This window comes from Episyrphus balteatus, chromosome 1, assembly GCF_945859705.1.
Source record: "Episyrphus balteatus chromosome 1, idEpiBalt1.1, whole genome shotgun sequence".
NCBI classification, from domain to species: domain Eukaryota; kingdom Metazoa; phylum Arthropoda; class Insecta; order Diptera; family Syrphidae; genus Episyrphus; species Episyrphus balteatus.
This window is the reverse complement of record NC_079134.1, coordinates 148,973,008-148,999,171: the sequence shown is the minus strand read 5'-3', so window position 1 is coordinate 148,999,171 and position 26,164 is coordinate 148,973,008. Positions and strand designations below refer to the sequence as shown.

Here is a 26,164-nt window from a genome sequence, read left to right as displayed (position 1 = left end):
TAGAAAATTTTATTTTCTATAACTTTTGTCTTAATAAATTTTTCTATATGACCTATATTTATCGAGTTAATTTGAAAAAACTATACCCCTACTCAGCTTAAACTTTATACCCGCTTTGATTATAGATTTTAAGATCAACGCAATATGGGAGTGTTTTTATATGTTTTTGGGGATGATAAATCTAGCTGCAATGTTAGTTTTTGCAAATTCATGAAATTTTATAAACAAAAGGAACTATTTCAAAATCGGAAAGTGTCGTTTTAAACAAGATTAGTAAATATTATAATTGATGTCTAGCAAGACAAGCAAGTTAATTCTACTGGGCTATTATGACACATTAAAAAAAAAAACTTACTAAAGCTGCTACTTTGATTTTATTGTCAGATTTTCCTACAAAAATCTAATACGCTTTTTGTGGGCTAGAACGCTATTTTAGCTGGAATTAATTATAGAAATTCTCAAAATAGTCTTAAATTGCAATTAAAGGCATTAAAATGATGTCGAATGATATAATAATGATAATTTTATGGCACAACAGACACTAATGATAAGAAAAACAACAAAAATAGGCGAATTATTATATAAAATGAGGTTTTCAAATTTAAAACACATATTATTGGTCTAAAAAACAAAAATATGGGGTCTTTAAAGTTTGAACGCATCAAATTCGAAAATGGTATCATTGAAGCGAACAAAAGTTGTTTTTACTTAATATGGAATGTAAAATGTTAATGCAAATAAAAAAACCGTTATATGAAAACATTCTACTCGTTTTGTTTTAATCGTAAGTGGTTTTTCTGAATATTTTGCTCCCTATACTTTCGGAGTTACAGCGAAATAAGTTTGCTCTTGTAGGACATAGTTTTATATAAAACATAAAGCCATATAGGCTAGCTACTTTTTAAAATTATTTCTAGAGTGTGCCTACGCGTGGCTTTTTTTTTAAAGCTTAGGAACATTCGTTTTATATAAAATCGGTGCTAGTGACATACTTTACTTTAAAATTTATACACAAAAGTTCAATATAACAACAATTTACTAGCAAATACTATATTTGGACACATCACTCGTTGATAAACTAGCAAAATTTTCACAATCAATCCGTTAAAACAAACTCAGTAAACGAATATCTGGATAGAGGAAAAAGAGGCCTTTTTTGTTTTTTTCGAAAAATTGCTTTCGATTGTGTTTTTTTAAGTAGTCCATGAATGTTTTGACCTCAACTTTGAATGAGAAATTATAGCTAGTTCATTTATCTATCGAATGAGACCAAAATTATCAATTTTGGAAGAAGTTGACATTTTTAATTAATTCCAGCTAAAATAGCTTTCTAGCCCACAGTGCGGCCCTTAGGCTTAAAAAATAAAGATACGTATACGCCTACCTAGTGTTCACGAGTGTTCTGTTTTTCTTAATTTTGTTGTAACCATTTTTCAATCAAGTAGTAATAGTGTGGACATATGTATAGTGAGAACGTAAGAGTTTTACTTTAAAGTTTATTTGCAGGAAAATTTTCGAAAATTAAATTATTTCTTTTAATAAATGATGGTACAAAATTTATTTTGAATAAAAACATGATTTTTGGTTACAATAATAGAATTGGCATTATTCTAAAAAATAAAAATTGATCGTTTGACAGTTTAACATTATCTAACAACAAATCGTTCCTAAATGATTTTTAAAAAGAACACAACAAATTCTAACAATGCCACTTCAACTTGTTTTCACATACTAACCATATAGTTAAACATTCAAAAAAGTTAATTAATCCTAATTTCAAAATTTATTCTTAATGTTACATCACTCACGTAACTTTTATATTATACTCTTCATCTTCAAAAAGTCCTTCAAAGTGATTCATTTTAAATTATAATTTAATATACCCGAACTCTGCACAAGAAGTGGCCATCCGCAAATGAAATTTTGTCTTTGCATATTATTGCAAAACTTTGCAGAATTTGAAATGGAGAGTGCAAAGATTTTTTTGTTTGGTGCAACGAAATCAAAGAATTCTTTGTGAATTGGCAAAACTTTGCACTTTTCGGAAAAGTACTTTGTGCTTTGCAAATTTGTGGTTGGTGCAACAAAATTTGCAAAGAAGGAATTTTTGTTTTACTTTCCAAAAAAATAATTTCCTCTTTGCAAATTGGAGTTTGGTGCAATAGAATTTAGTTAAAGTGCAAAATTGCAAAATGCAAAGTGCAAAGTGGATCAAGTTCTAGGTAATTGACTTTAAAATCTGGTGTATCCAATTTGAAGCAAAGCATTAATTAGTATTTTCGACAAATAATTTGATAAATAGTTCTACGACGACGTCCTTTATGACTTGAAATTGAATTTAAAGATTGAGTTTTCTGCCTTCAATATATTTATTTTGTATTTTAAAATTTTAACACCATTTTCATTTAGGAATTAAAATGGAAATAGTACCGAAATTTCTTCACAGTCTAAATGTTGACATTGGTAGGAACAAATTATTATATCATTTCGCTTTCTTCAAGTTACTTCATAATTAACTTTAATAGCGTGACTAACTTAAATTACTCAACTAGCTAGTGTACTTAAAGTGTCATTTATGTAAAAGAAAGAAGAAAAAAAAAATATCAAAGCTAAAACTCTTTTAAAAAATTGAAGATATCCAACAAATATGACTGCGTAATATTTCTCATAATTAGTTATAAAAACCCATTAAAATGAAACCCAGAATTATATACAAACACCAAAAAAAAAAAAAAAGATTACATTACAAATTTGGTTTTTACCCACAAACCGAAAGTAAATATGAATTTGTGATGTAATTAGGACAAATTTTTTCTAGACAAGAAATGTCAACATGCGCCAAATTAATGTCATCATTATTAACATTATCAAAAAATATTGTAATAATGATTTACAAATGAAATGTGTGAAGGATCATCACATAGTAATGGTAATTTATTATATACTCTCTCACACATATTTAATACAAAAATATGGTTTCATCTGGGAATCATATATCTGATTAAATATGCTCCATCAGACACAAATTCATCGTTATAGTACTCAATAATTTGTGGCACACGCATAATTTCGTCAAACACTCTCTAAAATAAGGTGTTAATTTGGTGATTTCCTTAGATATTTGACTGTCAATAATACAAAAAAAAAAGTAGGTACTCATAATTTTTGTCAATTTCAATTTGAATGATGACTTTGATACTTTATTTATTTCATAATAATATGTGAAGGTTAATTTAAAGAGAATATAATTATATCGTTAATGTTATTAAATATTTAAAGGAACACTCAGGATTTTACACTTTTTTGAGTACCTATTAAATTAATTTATTAATTTTAACACCGTTGGTTTATTATAGGTTTTAGTATAGGCCTTGTTATACAATTTGAATTTATTCGCTATTGGTGACACTTAAAAAGTATATAAAGAAAAATATTCTTAAAAAATTAAAACAAAAGAAAAGTTCACAAAAATTGTAAAATAATTAACAATTCCTCAACAAATTGAAAAAGTAACAAATTGTATTTGGTGAAATAGGCCAAAGATTGTAAATTGTTAAATTTTGATCAAAAAATTTGGCATTTGAATAGGAATTGTACAAATATATTCTTTTGAAAATTTATGAGAAGAATGAGTGAAGTTAATTTAGCGTTCCATTGAAAAATAAATACAAAAAAAATTTCGAATTACACTAGGTTTAACTTCTTGTAGGGCTTGTTGCACTGATTACAAAATCGTATGTAAAAATTCAAGTACCTACAGGTAAAATAGGCATTTAAAAAAAATTGTTTCGTTCATGAAACTTGGCAAAAAGTTTTTTCTTGGGATAAGAAAGATCAAAAAAGTCTATAAAAAAAATTGGATGGAAGGGTGTTTTGTTCGCGGACAAGAGGGAGGGAGTGAAGGTTATAATATTGTGATAAAAATTGTGTGTGGAATATCATCATATGACACATGTTTTTAAGGTATTTTTTTGATGGTGAATCGAATGACATAAAAATCAAATCTAACAGATTGCTATAAGAAAAGTTATTGCAGATTAAAAACAAGGGTGCTTGTTTTTCGACTTGAACAGGTAAAATATAATCAAAACTCATGTGAAAGCATGATACACATATGAAATTTGAAATGAAAGTTTAGATTAACCAAGGAAAAAGGTTTCATAAAGAGCTTAAAAATATTTTTGGTGAAAAGGTGTTTTTTTTTTTTTTTTATGGGTTGAGTTATGTCTGAGTAAGGAATCATAACAACAAACATACATTTTGTTAATTTTTTAAACTTGGTGAAAAAGTTTTATTTGTTATAAGAACTAAGAATCTAAAGAGCCTACAAAATTATCTTGGGTGAAAGAGTGTTTTTTTTATGAAATGATGAAATTCGGAATTAGTACTGGGAAAAAAATTTTACACCAAAATTGGTAAATTGGTAAAAATGCTTTATTTATAACAGAAACCAAGAATCAAAGGGTGTTTTTTTTTGGGAAATAAGGAAAATCCGCGATAAGTCCGATAAAATCAATGGTATAAAAGGTACCCTTATGAAATTTATTAAAAATGTTGTCTTTCCCATGAAATTACGAATAAAATAAGTCTATACATTTTTTCATGTGAAAGGGTGTTTTTTTTAAAGCAAATAATAAAATCTTTTTTTCTTCAAATCTTATATTTTTTCAAACTACCTAATATTTTACTATATTCTATTCAACCGTGTTCAGTTTATAAAATATTTCACATCACATGGTGTGTCCTTTCATGCATATAACTGTGTCTATAGCTCATATTTTATGCCTTCAGCAACAGCAGTTGTTGCCGATGTGGAACAAGAGAGGGAGTATTTATATAGTAAAAGTAAAGTTTTGGTATGTCCTTTGGGAGGATATACAACAAGAGGAGACATATACAGAAACAAGACTAGAGAAACAAAAACTGTTGACATGTTCCTGTGGTCTCGCCATCATTTTTATTCATCCTCTCGTCCTTAGTCGGTCGTCCAGATTTATGATGATGAATAGGTTTTTTTTTTTTTTTGTATATCAATATATTATAAAAGAGGGTTGCCATACAGTTGTTTCGTCTAATGGACAAAAGCTTTACTTTCTACTCGGTTTTTTTTTTATGTTCAATTTATATCAATGTGATGAAAACTTCATTCGTCTGGAATGAAAACTACACATTGTCTTTTTCAAAAGCATACAAAAAAAAGACTAACATAGGGAAAAGGTAAAAAGAGAGTGAATCTCTCTAGTTTATAAATATAACATTTTCAAAATTATGTTATGCAATAAAAAAAAAAAACCTCAACGAAAGTCTAGTGCATATGAGGAAGTATGCACATTCATGTAGGTAATTGAAGGAATTTTTGTTGCAAAAATTATGACATCGAGTAAACACAAAGAGAAAGAGAGAAATATTTGTTATGTCATTTTATGGATAATTTAATATGTGTATCACAATCAATAATTTTTCAAAGTAAAATTTTCCAACATAAAATCAAAAACAAAAAAAAAACAAAAATTTAAAATGCCTCTTTCCATTCGTGGTTTTTGTTATAAGAGTGTACGTCAGTCAGGCGGAAAGGACTCTTCATACTTTGATGAGTACAAATATTTGGATAGGTAGGTTGTTACGATGCGTGTTTCGGTAAAACATTTTTCTATTATACACTGAAAAAAAAAATCATGAATAAGAATAAAGCCATATTTAAATTTTTATAAAAATAATTTATTCAAAACAATATTTTTTCATGAAAAAAGCAAAAAAAAAATCTTTTTTTTTCTTCTAACACCATTAAATCCATTTTTTGTATGACAACTTATAATAAATTTTATATCATCTGAAAGCTTATTGTTTCAGCTCAAAATAATTATATCGACCATGCCTAAAAAACATCTACAAAAATAGCTAGAATTTTTTGAACCCAATCAGTTTTCTTCTAAAAAAAAGCAAAAAAAAAACATTGTTTTTTTCTATTCTAACAACTTTAAATCCATTTTTTAAAATGACAACCTATAATAAATTGTAAATCATCTGAAAGCTGATTATTTCACCTTTTATATGACACTTCAATCATATTTCTACCATGCTTATAAAAAAAGTAAGAATTTTTCAAAGCCAACCATTTCGAAATTTCAAACTGAGATTACGGTACTTCCTACACTGGTGGCTGGTCATCGCCAACAGATCTCCACATGTGTTTTGAGGTATTTTTCAAGTTTCTCAATTTAAGATTGTGTAATTTTTAGAGCACGTACCGTTATGTGTGATATATCAAATGAAAGGTAATATTATCAGCATGCGTACTAAAGTTTAATCAAATTTGTATGTGGTCTAGATCAAAATATATAACGTGGTTAGAAAAGGAACATCTTTTCACCGTTATCTCAGGATTTTGAATATGAAATTAATTTAAATTTTGTACAATTATAAATTTCATTCATCTATTTGTTAAAAAAAAAAAAGTTATAATCAATTGATTTTTCCTGTCGCTTTTTCGTTTCATCGTGTTTCAAAGCACTACGATAATAAAGAAGTTTTCGCTTCAAAAATATTTCTCCCATTTTATTGAATATTTTCAAAATATCCTTTTTTTTCATTTTTTTTTCCAATATGCCAATTTGGTTTTGTCTTAAAAAAAAAGATTGACAACACACATGCACTTACCGGGTATAAAACTCGAAATTTGCTTTGGCAATAAGCCACAATGAGTAAGAGCTATAGAAAATGAAAGTAACTGATGAAACTTTATTTAATCTTGAAATTAATTGATAATAATTTTAATATCTATCAATTAATTTTTTTATGATTTTTGATCAATTTTATCATTTTTTTAAATGTACGAGTACTTTCAATTCGAACAAATATTCAAATTATTTAGAAAAATTCTATCAGTGTATAATTTAATATGAAAATGAGTTGCATGTTTAATTTGATGCTTGCATGATGGACTATATTTTATTTATTATTATCGTTTCCCAATAAAATTGCATAACGATTTTGTGAATATCATTTTTATATATATATATATGTACATATATCAATCATAATAATATTGAAGCAAATAATTGTCACATAATTTCGGAGGAAAATATAATTATAACTTTTTTTTATCGATAAAGGATTTTGCAGGATTGATTTTATATTTAAATTTTATTCTTTTCCAGGAAATTTAATTTTTTCTCAAAATGTAGGATATTAAAAATTATTTTTATATCGAAATTATAATTATAGGTGTCAGTGAAATGGTGTTTTAATAATTATGTAGAAATTTTGATGATACAAGATAAAATAATTGCCAATTATAAAATTCGTTAAATAAATATAAATTCTTTAAAATGTTAAAAAATACATCCTACAATAACAAAAAAAGAATACAGAGTCCATTTCAGGTCTTAACTTGTATTAGTTAACACAAAGAACAAAGTTTCTAAAAATATAAGAATAATTTATATGTATGTGTATCGCCGGGTACAAGGAGTTTAGGCCACAAAAGATATTTTGCCAGAAAATGCGTTTGAAGTTTGAATCAGCGCTGATTCGGGGGTATCTACATCTTACTGTTCGAGTACATATTTTCAAAACAACCAAACCTAAAAATTCGGTTTTGGTCGTTTTTGAAATGTCACTACGCGATTTGTTTGAATTTCCTGATTTTAGTGTTTTTTTTTTTCGGCCAATGACCTTCGGGGTATGACATTGAAATTGAAATTGAAATTGACATTGACATTGACATTGACATTGACATTGACATTGACATTGACATTGACATTGACATTGACATTGACATTGACATTGACATTGACATTGACATTGACATTGACATTGACATTGACATTGACATTGACATTGACATTGACATTGACATTGACATTGACATTGACATTGACATTGACATTGACATTGACATTGACATTGACATTGACATTGACATTGACATTGACATTGACATTGACATTGACATTGACATTGACATTGACATTGACATTGACATTGAAATTTATGCAAATGCACAGGTAGGTATGTATGTATGTAATAATTTTGAAATTATGGAAATTTTTAAAAATCTTATTCGTGCTACCAGCAATTTTTCTCGAAATAGAAAATATTATAGAAATATTCCAAAAATTCAAAAATATATTTCTAACAAAAAGTTGTTTCAAATTCTAAAGCAAAGTTTACTCGCTTTGTTTTTTTAGAAGGTTTAACAAAAACATTTTCAATTTCTAGATTGGTATTGTACCTACCATACCTACGGGAAGAACCGACCATAATTATCTTTTTTTTTTAGAAAAAAATTTAAATGTTGTTTTATTAATTCTAATATTTGAAAAGTTTAAGAAAAATCGTTAGTCATTTTTGAAAAAAATTGAAGTTCCTCCACAATTTTGTATATAGGCAAGACATTAAAAAAAAACTTTCAGAATTTCGAAAAAAATATGCATAGGCGGATCCAAAACTTAAAGTTCATACTTAAAGGAAATCAAACTTTAAGAGTTTTTAAAATATATGAATACTAACAGAAATAACTTGAGTGAAACTCTTGTCTATTTCTGGCTGAAAATGCGAATTTTATTGTTTGTTGCATCCCTTTCCCATGAAAAGCTTCACCTCAGAAATAAATAAATGGCTATTTGTTGGGTACACACGAATTTTTTTTTTCGATTTAAAAAAAAGTGAATTTTCAAAGTGATTTTGGTTGGACATTTTGATATGGACATCGAATGATATTCTAAAAAAAATTGAATGATATTCTAAAAAAAAAATAATTGTATATGCAACTCTATTTTTTCATACGGAGAGGTTAAAAAATTTGCACTTTTCTCGTTGTTTTTTTTTTTAACATTAGTTTTGTTTTAAATAGCGGAACACGCCACAACATTGCATAAACTATATATTATAGAACTGCTAGATATGTAGAACAAACTTGCATTTTAGAAGTTTGCCCAAGTTTGCAACCCGAAGATAAACCCCTTGAAAAAAACTCCTCAAAAGCGACCCTTATTTATAGATTTTTATAAATATTATTTTATTGAGAAAATTTCGCCAGGGATACCTTTAAAAATATGTAAAAAAAATAGTGTTTCAAATTTCAAAAGAATCGGTGCAGTAGTTTTGAAGTTATGAGGATCACCGGCATTGAAAATATTAGTTGTGGGGATAACAATTTAAAGTTTTGAACTCTGGACTAAAAGACTAAAACGTTCCTAAGGGAAGTATTAAAATACTCATAACTTGGTCAATTTGGCTCCAAGAGACCTACAATTTGAACACAATATTCTTGAGATATAAAACAATTTAACCCCTTATAGCCCCATGTGAAATTTCTGTAACAAACCGAAAAAGATTGCATAAAAGCTCTACGAACTATTTTTTTCTCTTTTGAAGCTTCTAATATAATCTTTAAGTATTGCTTTATCGAGATAGTACTTCAAATTTCTAATAAATAACACCAATAGTTTTTAATTGAGAGTTAATGTTGAAAGTTGGGCTTTTTTTGAAAATAAGCTAATTTGTGTAAAAACTACGAAATTCAGAAAAATGTTTTTATTAGTAAACCCACGGGGTTTTATTTTTTTTGCTTGAATTTTTGCATTTTTATATAAAAATAAATTATTTAAAATTTTTTTTACTCCATAAATATCGAAATAACTAAGTAAATAATGATTTTATTGAATTTAAAAAAAAAATCCGTGTTTTATTAAAGATAAAGGCCAATCGATTGACTTATTAATTTACGACCTTTGGTTACAAAAGTTTGATGCAAATAAAAAAAACAAAACTGGGTTTCCCAGCAAAAAAGTATGATTCAGTTTTTTTTGTTATTCTTAGGAACTTTAATATTTATTAGAATGAAGTCTTTAGTATTTGACTAAAAACTACTAGGTCATTAACTAATGGTATAATCATGTCCATAATATTGCAAAATTTTATACAAAATCAATAATTAGAAAACGTAAACATTTTTTTTTTCAAAATTTCATCTTTAAAACTTAATTTCTCAAAAACTATTTGATGAAACAACTTAAGTAAAAAAATTAAATAAAGAATAGATTACTTACTTAATATAGCACAGGAAAGTAAGTGCATGCTCTGATTTTTATATTTTCTTTCTCCCGGCTAATCCAGGGGTAAGTGGGTAAGCACTTAAGTGGCTTTTACTGTAACAAGAAAATGAAAATTTTTCCTTCCGAATAACTTTTTGGTCATTTGGTACCTATTTGATGTCGGAAATGTGCCTAAATATTTTTGGCCAGGTTTTAGACCACTGTGGGTCGTTAAAATTTTGTGCTTGTTAGTCAGTCGTATGGTACTTCACTTTATTTCTAACTGTTATTGCTGTTTTTTTGCCAATCCGTCCCTTGTGCCCCCCCCCAGAAAAAAATCCTGGATCCGCCCCTGAAAATATGTGTACCAAATTTAAAGAAAATCCGTCCATTCCTTTAGGGTTTAAGTAGTGGAAACGTGTACGTGTACAACAGCACAAATTTTGAACTTGGCTTAAATCGCCTTAACTTTTTTTAAATCAAAGCATTTTACAGCAAAAATCCACCAAAGAAGTGAATAAAAAACCAATTTGCCTACATTTTTCATTTGATTTTCATTTAAAATTTAATTTTACGCCTGTATAGTCTATTTAATAGACCCGAGCTCCAGAGCAAAAATAGAACAAATTCGTTCAAGACTTTTTATTGGCGATTATGGTTCCTTGGCATACAAGAATACTCCAGCCAAAAGTGCTACTAAATCCATTGGTGCATTTCTGAGAAAACGGCAACACTGGTCGGTTTTCAGTTTTTTTGATTTAACTCGAAAACCAAGCCTGACTTTGAAATTGTTCAAAGACACTTTTCATAGCAAATTAAATTTTCTGTCAAGTTAAGATGGTTAAAAAATTTTAAAAATTATTTTTGACTAAAATTCTAACCTAAAATCAAAGAAAAAAAAGTTAAAAAATTGACAATTTTATTTTTTTTTACTAAATCAAGGGGCATTTTGTGTCTGTAGCCGGGACGTCCAAACTTTGTACTAATGAAATAAAGTAGAGGTAAAATCCTTTGATAATACGTAATTTTTATTTTTTTTTGTCAAGAAACAACTTAAATGTACCTATTCAAAAACTAGCACTTTTTCTAAATTTTTGACTTTTTTAGTGAAAAGCAAGTTTTTAAAACTCGATAAAATCCTATTAATTGGTAACTTTTAGACTTTTAAAGTAAACATACTTCGAGGGATTGATTTAATATAAACTAAATATGACAAACAAAAAAATTTATTTGCATCCTTATGGCCTTTTGTGCAATTTTGTGTATGTGCATTTTTATAAATACGGGTCGAATGGATGGACGGAGAGCCATTAGCTTTGGTCTATTGCATAGAAGAACATTTAATACCAACTCATTTACTGTTTTCAATGGCCTGAAAAACAATTCTTGTAAAATCCGCGACCAACGAAAAGTTTCTCTTGAAAAACGAAAAAAATACTGTAATGAGTTTGAAACAAAATAGCTCAGGCAAATTAGTAAATCAAATTGCACTTTTCGCGGGACAAATTTTTTTCATGGAACGTGTTTAGGTGAATGTCCTTATCGTAAAAGTGAATTTTTTGGGATGATAAGATATCGGGAACAGCCGCCATCTTGGAAAAGAGGTTGGTGCCGTTTTTATTTTATAACTCCATTTTTACTCATTTAAACCAAAAATGTCCGAGGATAGACTTATTCACAATTAAATTATCTAAAAAATGATATACAAATGAATTCCGTGAGTTAGTTAAATTCAATTTTATAGTCGGTCAAAGTCCAAATTCTTCTCGCAAGGTTAAGACAATATGATATTTTTTCAAATATCTGAAGAACTTTTGATTTGTTTGGGATTTTCTTCAAGAATGAATTATAGCACTTTTGATTATCTATAAAATGAGCCCTTTATCTAAACTGTAACCAACATAATGTATAAGCCATCTAACGTCGAAGTTCACATTCTACTAGTCAAAAGTGAGAAAATAACAAGTTTTCTTCTATTAGACCGAGCAAATTTTTGAAGTGGAGGTATAACCAAAATATAAGTAAACAGTTTTTTAACTATATTCGTCTAAATATTGAATTCAAAGTTTGAAATCTTTAATGTTAACCTTTATATGGTTTTCGAGGTTTTAAATGAAGTGAATTTTCCAATTAACGTGAATAAGCTAAAGTGACACTATTTAAGATTCTAAATATAAGAACTGATGCCCTGTCATTTTTCCAAAACATGAACACCTCAATCTCAGCATTACGATAAGTATAACTCAAGATATGAGGTGTGTAAGCCGTTACCTTTTCGAGACTATTGTGTTTAATTTTTGATTGTTTATTTGAACTATTGAAATCCCAAATAAGTTCAGTTAAAAAATCGTATATCATGACCTCGACGTTTGGTTGCTTCTACAATGTGATGGTTACAAAAACAATAAAGGGTTCATTTCATAGATAATTAAAAGTGCTATAATTCATTCTTGAAGAAAATCCCAAACAAATCAAAAGTTCTTCAGATATTTGAAAAAATGTCATATTGTCTTAACCGAGCGAGAAGAACCCGGACTTTGACCGACTATAAAATTGAATTTAACTAACTCACGGAATTCATTTGTATATCATTTTTTAGATAATTTAATTGATAATAAGTTTATCCTCGGACATTTTTGGTTTAAATGAGTAAAAATGGAGTTATAAAATAAAAACGGCACCGACCTCTTTTCCAAGATGGCGGCTGTTCCCGATATCTTATCATCCCAAAAAATTCATTCAGGACATTCACCTAAACACGTTCCATGAAAAAAATTTGTCCCGCGAAAAGTGCAATTTGATTTACTAATTTGCCTGAGCTATTTTGTTTCAAACTCATTACAGTATTTTTTTCGTTTTTCAAGAGAAACTTTTCGTTGGTCGCGGATTTTACAAGAATTGTTTTTCAGGCCATTGAAAACAGTAAAAGAGTTGGTATTAAATGTTCTTCTATGCAATAGACCAAAGCTAATGGCTCTCCGTCCATCCATTCGACCCGAATTTATAAAAATGCACATACACAAAATTGCACAAAAGGCCATAAGGATGCAAATAAATTTTTTTGTTTGTCATATTTAGTTTATATTAAATCAATCCCTCGAAGTATGTTTACTTTAAAAGTCTAAAAGTTACCAATTAATAGGATTTTATCGAGTTTTAAAAACTTGCTTTTCACTAAAAAAGTCAAAAATTTAGAAAAAGTGCTAGTTTTTGAATAGGTACATTTAAGTTGTTTCTTGACAAAAAAAATTAAAAATTGCATATTATCAAAGGATTTTACCTCTACTTTATTTCATTAGTACAAAGTTTGGACGTCTCGGCTACATACACAAAATGCCCCTTGATTTAGTAAAAAAAAATAAAATTGTCAATTTTTTAACTTTTTTTTCTTTGATTTTAGGTTAGAATTTTAGTCAAAAATAATTTTTAAAATTTTTTAACCATCTTAACTTGACAGAAAATTTAATTTGCTATGAAAAGTGTCTTTGAACAATTTCAAAGTCAGGCTTGGTTTTCGAGTTAAATCAAAAAAACTGAAAACCGACCAGTGTTGCCGTTTTCTCAGAAATGCACCAATGGATTTAGTAGCACTTTTGGCTGGAGTATTCTTGTATGCCAAGGAATCATAATCAGCAATAAAAACTCTTGAACGAATTTGTTCCATCCAAAAGGGTCTATTCAATAGACTATGTAAATGAGCATGAAAACCCGAATATATAAGAAAAAAAAAATACTTGAAGTCTGATAAGCAAAAATTATTTGAAAATTGTTTGCGTTTTTTTTTTGGACGATTTTTGAAAGCGGCTGTTTTTTGCTCCAAGATTTTTCAAAATCGGCTCCTTGCCTCGAAAATATTCTGACAACACTGGGTTGACGAGAGAAAAACATTTTTGACGATACTATTAAGGTTACTTTAGTTTAGTAACCAACAATTTTGTAATATTTTTGCATACCTACTTGTAGTTTATTTGCAAAATAGAGGGTATACGATAGGATTATCTTTTAAACGGTTAAAGCAATCAATTTGATTCCAAGGAATTTTTTATAGAACGTTAAAGCCCCTACAAGAATATAGCTTGCTAATTTGAAAATAATGAATTTTCAGTGAATTAGAAAATTTTGAAAAGAAAAAATGTTTTTTTAATTTTTTTAATTTTGACCTCGAATATCTTTAGAATGGTTAGATTAATGAAAAAAGTTAATAAGGCATTTTATTTGGAGCAATCTATTTCCTACAAGAATATGTCTTGTCTTGCGCGTTTGATTATTATAATTTCTCAATTTGTTACAAAATTAAGAACAAAAAACGAATTTTTAAAGATTTTCTCGATTTTTGGACCTCAAATATCTATTAAACGGTTAGATAAACGAAAAAAGTGGACAAGGCCTTTTTTGTAGAACGTTCAATATCCCACAAGAATATGTAAAGACATTTGCTAAAAAGTTGATTAAAAAAAATGGTTTTTTTTTAGTAGAAGCTTGATGTAAAAATGGAAAATTGCGAAGCGGAGGACCTTCCCATTAATATAAAGAGTTCATATTTGACGTGTATATTCTAGAGGTGTCTAGCAACCGATTTTTCAAAAAAAAAAGAATTTCGATTTTTTTGACGCTATTGAGCATACATTAAACTTGTTTCGATAATCAATATAAAACATTAATTTCTACCAACTTGAGTTACGTAATAAATACAAACTTCTTTCGTCATCACAGAACAAATACGAGTAAGATGACCAAACTTTAAATTCAAATTAATACAATTTTCAATCTTTTTCTGTCAAATTTACGTTAATTTATAAATAATAGATCTGAATGCCTAAAGACATTAGGATGTGATTGTTACTTCCACTTTGCAAAATTTTCATTTCATTTCATTTCAGTTTTTTTTTTTTTTTTTTAATTTTTAACCGGAACATGTGTTTAAATATTTTTTTTTTTTTGTTGTGGATTCACCACCTGACGAAGATTAATTCAGCTCAACCAGTATACAACCATTACAATGAAAGACAGATAAAACAGACAAAATCCAAAAACCACATTTTGTGCAAAAGAGTAAAGTGCCCGTATTTTCCACCAGGTTTAAAGATATAACAATGGAAAACCTGAAAACCCGCCGCACTCAAGCTCCATTCATCAGGTAAAAAAAAAAAAAATCAAAGCAAAAGACAAAAAACAAACAAATAAATAAAACAGCGCAAAACCTAAAGCATACCATCGACTGAAATGAATCGGTTGGTTGGACGAACGAACGCACCCATCAGCCAGCAGAGCCCCCAACCAGTAAACCATCGAAGCTCCACAAAAAACAACAATAAAAAAAGACAAAAATCCAATTTGAATCTACTGAATTCATAAAAATTTAATATAAGTTGCCGGAAAATTCAAAGCCCAAGTTTAGTTTCAATTCGCATGCGGATGAGACTGATGTATCTTTCAGATTCGAGAGCTCATATAAATAAAAAAAAATCACAACTTTGTACGACTTTTGGAGGCTCGTCGAGCGTGTAAATTCGATCGCAGTTTTTTGGGAGCGCAGCTTGAAATTTAAATATTTGAATTGCATCGTAAAATTTTGCGTAAAATAATAAATCTCTTGTCGCTGTGACGTTGACGAAAAACGCGTGTAATCGCAGGTGTCGATACGGTTTTACATCAAATAAAATCGTCGCAATATCAAGGTGAGAGGACTTCGAATTGCTGTGTGATGTTTCGTTGAGTTTTTGCAGAGATGAATTGGAATTAATTGGATGAAAAATGAAAAATGCAAAAAGAAAAAAAACGCTTTTGGATCAATAATTTGGGTTTGCGAAAAAAGTGAATGTGTGTGGAAGTGGTCGTGAGTTCTGTGGATGATGATGATAGTGGGATTGGCGGCAGAGTAGGATACTGGCGGGTGTCATTTTTGTATCTGCGGGATCTCTCTGGGAAATTTTGCTGCAGTTTTTCGGTCCATTGACAAAACAAAGTGCACTTTGCAGAGTATTCCTTTTTTCTCTCCATTTTTTCGTTTGCTTGTTTTTTTTTTTTGCTGGTTGAAATATTTCAATGGCAGAGTTCGAAAATGTATTCAAGGTAAAGTGTGTGGGGGAGTGAATACCATTTTTGATGAGATGCATTTTTTTTTTTTTTTTTTTGTTAAATGCCATCAATTGAGTTGAGTTAAAAGAGCAAAAGAAAGTTTTTTTTTGCTCCTCAGTTTTGTTTGAACGATAAAATTTGAAAGGATTCTCAAACCATTTTTTTTTTTTTGGTTTCAATTAATGGTTGTTAGAGGAAAGTTGTTAAGAAAAAAAAATCAGAAGATTGACTTAAAATTGTCTTTAAAAGGATAAAGTGCAAGTTCAAAAGACTTTATTCAATTTTGTCTATTTTTTAAATTTATTAAAAATTTAAGTGAAAACAAAACATTGGATTATTTAGTGCTATTAAACAAAGGAAGTCTTTGAAGATACGCTTGGCTAAGCTGACGCTACCTACTTTTTAATGTTTTTTTTTTTTTTTTTTCATTTTTAATGCTTTAGTGACATAAAGTTTGAACAAACTTAGAAAACAAAAATTATGTGTTGATTGTTGCAGTTTATACTCGTTGTAGTTTACTCTCGGTCACGGTGGATTTAATACAATTAGTTCTGTTTGAATGGTTTTAACTCATAAATTTACTCGCATGTTATAACTCAAATGCATAAATGAAAGAAGACATTTGAATTCGAGATTTTGAGTTATTTTCTTTGAGTAAAAAAAACTCTTGATACATGCTTCGGATAGCGAGCACTCTTGGATAAAATATGGTAGTCCTTAAAGCGCCGGAAATAGGATACTTTTGCTTAACAGTTTTTAATTGTACTATGAACAACTTTTTTTTTAACTCATTATTCCTAAGTTAATGCTGTTAAAAAGGTACCTATATTGAATATTCAAAACTTTTAAAATACGAATGAGTGCCGAGTTAATTTTGGAATCCTCATGAAACAAAACTCATTATCATGAGAATTAAAAAAATATTTAAAAATATTTTTTGTTTAATATTCCGTGGACAAATAACGGTTTTACAAGTTTCAAGGTTCTATGTATTTGTACGTAAAAATTTAGAAAAATTATAAAATTTGAAAACAAAAATTTGAGCTAAAAAATTGTTTTGATCAAGATAATAACAAAGATTTAGAAGATTGATTCAAACAGTTTTAATTTGATTTTACGACATTAAATTTACATTTGTTTAAATAAATATTTACGATTTTGGTAGATAATAATTTGTCTTTTTTATTTTTCATCGAATAGAATAATTATTTATTAAATGAAATCAATTTTCTCAGTATCTTAACGACAAAATTCAATGTGAAACTGAACATTTTTTGCAATTAAAATCTACTACAGTTATATTAAATACATAAAATATATGAAATTTAATTTTTAAGATTTTTAAGATTTATGATAATTAAATTTCGTTAAATTAAATACATTTTTGTAATATACTCTAAAAACAAAACAGAACAAGACTGCATTAAGAGTTTGAATTTAATTTGATTGGTTAGTACATATAATCCTTATTTGATATGTTAAACCTTTCATGAATTGAATAACTTTTTTACACACAAAAAGAGGTTGTCTGTAAAGCCGGTTTACGGACGATGATTTTACGTGACAACGTCGTAAGAAAACAGGTTGTGTGCTTTTAAAATGAGTCAATTGAAGCGTTTATTTATTTCAAACAATCATAATTTACAAGAAAAAGCTAAAAAAAATTACCTCTTTTCTTTTCTCATTATATTATTTTTTTTTTATTTTAAAAGCTTACAAAAAAAATTACACCATTAAAAAGCCAAATATTTCTTCTTAATAATAAAACCATTTTTAATTTTTTACTATGCGCAAAAAGTATTAAAATAATTTATTAAAAACAATCGTTTCTTATGAAAAAAGTGAAAAAATCATTTCCAAAAATTAATTTTTTTGATATAACAACCTATAATAAACTTTATACCACCTGAAAGCTTATTGCTTCAGCTCAAAATATATAATATCGATCATGTCTATTAGGCATCTACAAAAAGAGGTAGAATTTTTTGAACTCAATCAATTTTCATCAAAAATAGCAAAAAAAAAAAAACATATAATTTTATGTTCTCACTCAATTGAATCAATTTTTTTAGACAACCTATAAAACATTTTATATCATGTAAAAGCTTATAATTTCACCTTTCATATGACGTTTCAATCCTATTTCTGCAATGCCTAGAAAAAAAGTTAGAATTTTTTAAAGCCAACCATGTCGAAATTCCAAACTGAGATTACGGTACTTCCCACATTGGTGGCTGTTAATGATCAACAGATCTTCACAGGTGTTTTGAGGTATTTCGCAAGTTTTTCAATTTAACATTGTGTAGCTTGTAGTGATTGTACAGTTATGTGTAATATATCAAATGAAAAGTAACAAAGTTTAATCAAATTTGTAGTTGCTTTAGATCAAAAGATAGAACCTGTTGAACAATAAAACTTTATTTTACCGTTATCTCAAAACTGTGACTACAAAATTGATTGAAATTTTGCACAGATATAGTCCTGTCTATTATCTATCTACAATATAAATTTCATTTTCATATTTATCTGTTGAAGAAAAAAAAGATAAAAATAAAAAACGGTTAAAAAAGGTCAAAAAAAACTTGGGACAAAAAAACTTGTTTTTCCCGTTATTCGGTCAAAAACCATTTTAAGATAAAAATTTTTTGCACATGTATGCGCACAGTCATAGACTACATGTTCTATAAGCTTGAGATTTTTTGAATGAACAAATAAAAACTCAAATAAATTTAAAATAAAAAAAAATTCTAAAATTCATATTTCGAAACGCAGAGACTTAAAAAAAAATCCGTATCAGACTCCTAACTTTTCTTTTATTACCTTTTTTTCCTTGTAGTAGGCGATTTTCGAAAAATCAAAGATACCTTAGAATTTCATAATCTGTGTTTGGCTAAGTATTAATAAGATCATTGAACTAAATATTTAGTACATATTAACTAAAAAATTTCAATATCACTTTACAAAAATTGTTCATCAAAACAATAACTTTACTTGATTTAAGAAAAAGTTATTGATGGTTTTTGCTTGAATTGGACTAATTTCTTTTACGCGCGTATTTTTAAAATTTTCAATTCAAAAAAAATTTGTTCAAAATTTGTAGTCAGATATTAATTGTCATCTTGAAGGATATTTTTTAACCAAAAACTAAAATTTGGAAATTAAAGAATACAAAGTAGGTGTTTTGCCTGTCAAGAGCAAGTTCATCCAATCCAATTGATAAATTAATAACTAATGAATAAATGTCAATCGACAGTGCAATAATTCTAATCTGAGAGTAAAGGTTCTATTTTAACCAAACCCATATGTTTAAATCATTTGAAGATGAGTACATATTCATTTTTTTCTATTGAGAAATGTCGATCACAAAAAAGTCACATTCTATATTCGAGTTTTTCAATTTTTTTGCAATTTCAGCTATTTTTTTGGACCAAAATGTACTTTCAAACAATAAAATTGTGATGAAATTTGACATGTATAGGTATTTAATTTGTACCGAAAATTAAGAATAAAAAGAGTTAGGATATTCATAAATAAAAAATCAAAATCAAAATCAACCGTATTAGACGGAAAGTTTTTCTCGACAATCAAAAACGTGAATAACCTTAACACAGCACATCAGTTTTGAATAGAATTACAAATTGTCCCTTCTTCTACAAATCGATACCTATACGTTAATATACACTAACTAATTTATTTATTTAATCGAAGAAAACAAAAAAATATCAAACAAAATATTGTAAATATGTACCAACGATAAAATATTATGAAAGTGATTTAATCAGTATTTACTGAACTGAAATGTAATCGACTAATGAGCCTTATCAAATTCATATACACAAAAATACAAATTGACATACTAACAACACAAAAAAAAAAAAAAAAAAATACAAACAAAATATTTCGAAGGAATACAATTTTTTGCTTAAAATGTCAAATGTGACATAAAAAATTGATGATTCGTAAAATCATGTGAAATCAATAAATAAACTCGTATTCATGTTCTCAGAAATTTGAGAGAACTACACACACTCACACTTTTCTGTTTTGGTGAAGTCCTGGAAAAAAGTCACGAAAAAAATTTGATTTAATCTTTTCTTTCAAAAAAAAAAAAAAAATCGAAGAAGACAGCAAAAATATACATATATTTACATTTAATTTATTTTTACAACCTTCCATTTCGGGAAGCTATAAATTATTATCCTTGGAAAATGATAAATGTATGACGAGTATATGTGAATTGGCAAAATGGTAAAACGAAAAAAAAAAAATATACCAAGAAAACGAACATTAAAAACCTTATGGTTAAGATAGAAAAAAAGGTCCTTTTAGGCTCTTCAAGGTTGCATTAAAATCATATGTGTTCTCTTGTTGTTGTTGTTGTGCTTTTATTCTTAAGAAAAGTGCTTATTATATTTTAGGTCATAAAAATGCGGTTATGATTCTCGTTAAAACCCAAAAATAAGCATTCTTTGACCTTGTTTGATTGTTAAACATCTCAAAATGAGAGAGAAAATAAAAAGCTTTCTCTACTATAATTCCAATAACACAACAATGTCCTTGTGGGGAAATTAAAAAAAAACAATAAAATGCAAGTAAACAACATAAAGTTAATACGTTTTTTTTTTTTCTTCCTAAAAGCATTTATAAGCCCACAGAAATAGTTTTTAAGCCAATCAAAGTCAATTTAAAAGCATGAATGAATGGATGAATAGATGAACAAATGAATGAATTCATGAATTGGTAAATGAATTATTGAGTGAATGAATCAATAAATCATTTTATGAATGAACATGTCAATGAAAATAAAATACACAAATAAGAAAATTAATGAATGGATAAATGAACGTTTCAATGGATGAATCAGTTTTTTTAAATGGATGAATATCAATGGATGAATGAAAGAATTAATGAATTAATTAATGAACCACTGAATAAACGAGCAAATGAAATGTATAAAACGAAAGTAACTAAGAATGAACTCATTGCTGAGTAAATGAATGAATGAATGAGTTAAACAAATCTATAATTGAACTAATGAATGAATGAATGAAGACATAAATGAATACAAAAATATGTGAACAAATAAAATAAATGATGAATTAATGTATGAATTCATGAGTAAATGAAGAATTAAACTATTTTTATGAACTAATGAATGAGAGAATCTGTGTATGGATAAATAAATGATTGAATGGATGAATTCGTTAATGGATGAAAGAATGAATAGGTATATGGATGGACGAATGTATGAATGAATGAATATACAAATGAATGAATGAATTTATTATTAAAATAATTTGTGAATGAACAGACGAATAAACTTTCAAGAATGAATGAATACTTAAATAGATAAAAAAAATGGATGAATCGGCGAAGACGAACCCATGTATTAAACGATGAATGACTAAATGAACAAGTGAATCAAATATGAAAAAAAATGAAAATAATGAAGAATGGAGTCATTACTGAATAAATGAATGAACTAAAGAAAATATTAGTTGAAGAAATGAATTCATGAAAGAATGGAGGAAATCTTAGAATTGGGCAAATGAATGATGAATTAAAAAGTGAATCAATGAACATGTAAACTTGGAATATGTGAATAAATGTATGAGTGGACGAAAAATGAATGAATTGAATATAAACAATCTAAAGTATGCAGGAGCATTTTCTTAGATAGACATGGACCGTACGTATAAACATAGAAAATTACCACCCTAATAGTTAATAGCAGTTTTGACAAATAACTTGATTTATTTTTAACGAAAAACTTTTGCAATAAACAAAACAAAACAGAACAGAATCTGCGTCTTTGTTTACGAATTTACACACAAAAAAAAAAAACGACTTAACAATCATTCTTGCTTAAACCTTAAACACAATCAGTGTAACTTGGTCCTTACAAGCGTCATCGTAGTCTTCGTCGTCGTCGGTCGTCCATAACAACAACTGTCAGCTTTATTCTATTTTGGTTTAAGATTTATTTTTCACTAAATTCATGTCCTTGTGCACGAAACAAACAACAAACTCGACCTTGACTGTGTGTGTGTTTGTGTGTGTCTATAAGCAAAGTTGTCTCGTTGTAACTTTGTATTTTGTTTTTGTTTAAAGTTTTATTTTTTTTTTTTATTATTATTTTTGTCAAGCTCACTCAAAAGGGTGAATTCTATAAAAGACGACGACAAAGGACCCATGGCTAAGAGATTACAGAACTTTGCTTCTATACTAAATTTTTTTTTCTTCTCTACAAAAAAAAAAAAACTTTGTTCTGTAATTCTAATTAAGAAAAAAGTAGACAAAATACTGTGAATTTGACTGAAAAGGATAACATAGTGAGAATAAGAGAAAGTTTCGTTGCAGAAAAAGTTTACTTTTTATGCAAGTTAGTATAATTCATGCAAGTTTAAAAAAGGACAGGGTCAGTAGCATCAACATCATCATCGTCATTTAAATAAAACGTTTCAACAAAGACGACGAATATAAACTTGCCAAACAAAGTTAAACTTTAATTTGATTTAAAAAAAAAAAAAAATCAAATAAATTTTCATTACTTTTCTGTTCTACTTTATACTCGCTAGGTAGAAAAAAATATAATTAAATATTTTTCTTGTTTTTGTATTTATTTATGTATTTTTTTTTTTTTTTTTTTTTTGTTCCTTGGGTTGATACTGATAATGTTTTTATTTTGCAAATTGGCAATACCTTATGAATAATTTATTGCTGTTTGGAAACTTTTCCAATTATGGTAGCAATTTTGAAGTTTAATTCAGTTTCTTTCTTTTTTTTTCATATTTTTTTTTCTGGTAAAAGTTCCCAATTACGGTTTTGTTTTTTTAACATATTTGTGACTTTTTTCTATTTGATAAACATACAATTACCTTTAATTTGTAGGCAATTTGAGAGTTTGGGTTCAAAGGAATTATATTCCCTCGACCAAGTTTGGGTAGAAAACGTGCGACAGAAGTGTTATTTAGAAGAAAAAAAAAGATAATTTAATTGGGAGAAAGAGAGTCTGAAAAATCAGAAAATGTGTAGGATAGAAAAGTTAGTTTAGATGTAAAAAAAGAGAGAATTTTAAAGCAGATGGTGTTGAAAAAAAAAATGTAAAATTAAATACATTTTTTTAATGAAAATCTTGAATTCGCAGATTTATTTTACATGATAATCAACTTAAATTGTTTAAATATTTTTACACATTACATTTTTTTTTTGTCAAAGCTGAAGCGAAAGCTTCGAATTTTGTAGGAAAACAAATATTAAATGGTTTTTACAGAAAAGTGAGTGAATGTTTGAAAAAAAGGTGAACTTTTTTTAGAGCCTAAAAAATTTGCATTAATAAATATTACTCATACGCCATAGTGACTATATTTTTAGATTCTATTTTTTTTTACAACATGTCTAATTATTGAAATCAGGGGTTGAATCACGGCATACGATTACGATCATAGGTTAACGTTTTGACTATTTCTGTCTCTATTTAATCAGTAGAAAAAGATAGGGACACATAGCGACCATACGTTAACGTACGTATGCCGTAATTCGACTACAGTTTATATATTTTGTGATCAGTTTTAGTACTTGAAATTTCAGTATTTTGGTATTGGGTTGAAATTGTTAAAAACTTTTTTATCAAAACACAAAAAGGCGCAATTTTATTAAATGAATTCTATTAATTTTAAGTCTTAAATATTATAGTCTGTAATTTTTAGCCTAAAAAAATATTTAAACAAAAAAATAAGCAGGTCAAAAACGCGTTTTTTTTTATATTTTTGACATGGAATTACAACGTTGCGTCACTCAAAAATATTGTTTTTTTTTTTTTTTTTCAAAACTGCCTACAAAATCTGAAGAGTCTTATTTTAGAAATATTTGTATTCAAAATTAATTTTGTTCTTAATGAATTTTGGATGTATGATATTTCAAAATATTGGCCAATGGTTTTTTTTGACGTGATAGGAATGCAAGAACCCAAAATGTTACGGAAAAGCGTATATTTACACAAAAAGGCGCAATTTTATTAAATGAATTCTATTAATTTCAAGTCTAAAATATTATAGTCTGTAATTTTTAGTTGTGGGAACTCTAAAAAAAAATATTTAAAAAAAAATAAACAGGTCAAAAACGGTTTTTTTTTTTTAATATTTTTAACATGGAATTACAAAATCACTCTAAAATATTGTTTTTTTTTTTTTACAAAACTGCCTACAAAATCTGAAGAGTCTTATTTTAGAAATATTTGTATTCAAAATAAATTCTGTTCTTAAAGAATTTTGGATGTATGATATTTCAAAATATTGGCCAATGGTTTTTGACTTTGGATAGGAATTCAAGAATCCAAAATGTTACGGAAAAGCGTATATTTTGGTTTTAATTTTATCGCAATCGACAAATTATTATCAGTATAAAATGAAAAGTGAATTTTGATTTTTCGGCTTTAAAATGTTAAAAAAAATTAATTCAAATTGAGCAGTGAGTCTACCAGTTTTGTTTTGTACCACGATAACCGATCCTCAAAAAGATCTGTTCTACAAATTATTCATTTATTTCACAAAAAAAAAATTTTTTTAAAATACACTGTTAGAATTTTTCTGATAAAATTATTTGAAGGAAAAATTATAATTTGATTTTTTTATGAGTTTTGTCTAGGCTTATTATTTTTGTTCAGAAAGAATCCATTTTTAAATGTATTTCTTTTGTTTTTTTTTAATTTATATTTACAGTTGAATCTTAAAAAAAATGTCTCGCTTAAAAAAAGCCACCTCCCTGCTCAAACGTACGTCATTTTCTGCTGCATCCGCAACCATTCAAATACCAACACAAATTGATACACATATTCCATCAACATTATCAAATGTCACAACAAAATCATCACGGTAAGTACTTATACAAATTTGCATCATAATCTTTAAACTCTTTGTTAACGAATGATAACAACAAATTAGTTAACATCTTGTTACAAAAAAAAAAATAAATAAATAATAATAAAAGGTGTGACTTTGACTTTGCAGAGATAACAGTCATGCAAAACCATATTGTGATATACCTGGTCCTTGGGAAATGCCAATCCTCGGTAATTCATGGAGATTTGCACCTTTGATTGGTGAGTATACACAAAACTCTTATATATATGTATTATTTTATAACCAAAAGAGTACACACACAGAATAGATAGTCTGCCTAAGTACTTGCAATATATATGTTAGATATGTTGACATGTTTGTTAAATTAAAACATTAAACATACTTACACGCCTCTTTTTTTGAGGGAGAAAAGATGAATTATGTGACATTATAGTTGTGTGTGATATGTAAACGCACCTTAAACAGTACAGTTTCGAAAAATAGATACACTCAGGAAATTAATACAAAAATAACTTTTTTGTTTGAAATGTTGGGACACTTTTTCAAACTTTGAAAAGCGAATATTTGTTTATTTGACAGTTTTGATGGAAAACGTCGAAATAAAAAAAAAGTTAAAGTGGGTTTAATTAAGGGTTGCAGAAATATTTATTGAAAATAAATTTTTATTGCAAATAAAAAATTTTTGCGTTAAAAAAATGTTATTGCAACTGAAAAATGAAACATGAAAAAAACATTTTAAAAAAAATCGATTTTTTAAAGGAAATTTTTACAAAAAAAAATTCATACTGAAAAGAAAAAATCAAAATCTTTCGAATCCTCATACTATAAAATGTTTTATGAGAAGTACACTCTCTGGCAAAAATAACAAGATAATTTTCTTCAAAATCTATGGATAAGTTATAAAGATGTGACCATTTTTGTAACGATCAAAATTTTCGACTGTTTTTGTTACTTTTTGATTTTTGCCTATAACTTGAAAAGCAAGCCGAATTCGAAAATTTTTATCAAGTAATTTTTTGAAGATAATTAAATTTCCTATCGATATGAATTTTTTTCAAAATTTTTAAAATTAAAATATTGTAAGAAACTTAATAAAAACTATTCAAAAAAGAGAAAAAACGAGATTTTTGATGTTTTTACTAAATAGTCTATTTTTACATATACTTTGAGCATTTATAGATATTGAAC

At 27.4% G+C, this 26,164-nt stretch overlaps 2 protein-coding genes across 6 annotated transcripts in view; one reads left to right on the top strand and one right to left on the bottom strand.

Moving 5' to 3' along the window:
• Positions 1-26,164, bottom strand: part of LOC129906785 (G protein alpha o subunit) — a 196,810-nt gene that overhangs the window by 8,143 nt on the left and 162,503 nt on the right. The window lies entirely within an intron of this gene.
• LOC129906775 (probable cytochrome P450 49a1) overlaps positions 24,846-26,164 on the top strand; it is a 49,143-nt gene continuing 47,824 nt past the window's right edge. The window contains exons 1-2 of the mRNA XM_055982688.1: positions 24,846-24,988; positions 25,124-25,215. Coding sequence (XP_055838663.1) covers positions 24,852-24,988; positions 25,124-25,215 — 229 coding nt within the window. The 5' untranslated portion in view covers positions 24,846-24,851. The remainder of the gene's footprint in view (positions 24,989-25,123; positions 25,216-26,164) is intronic.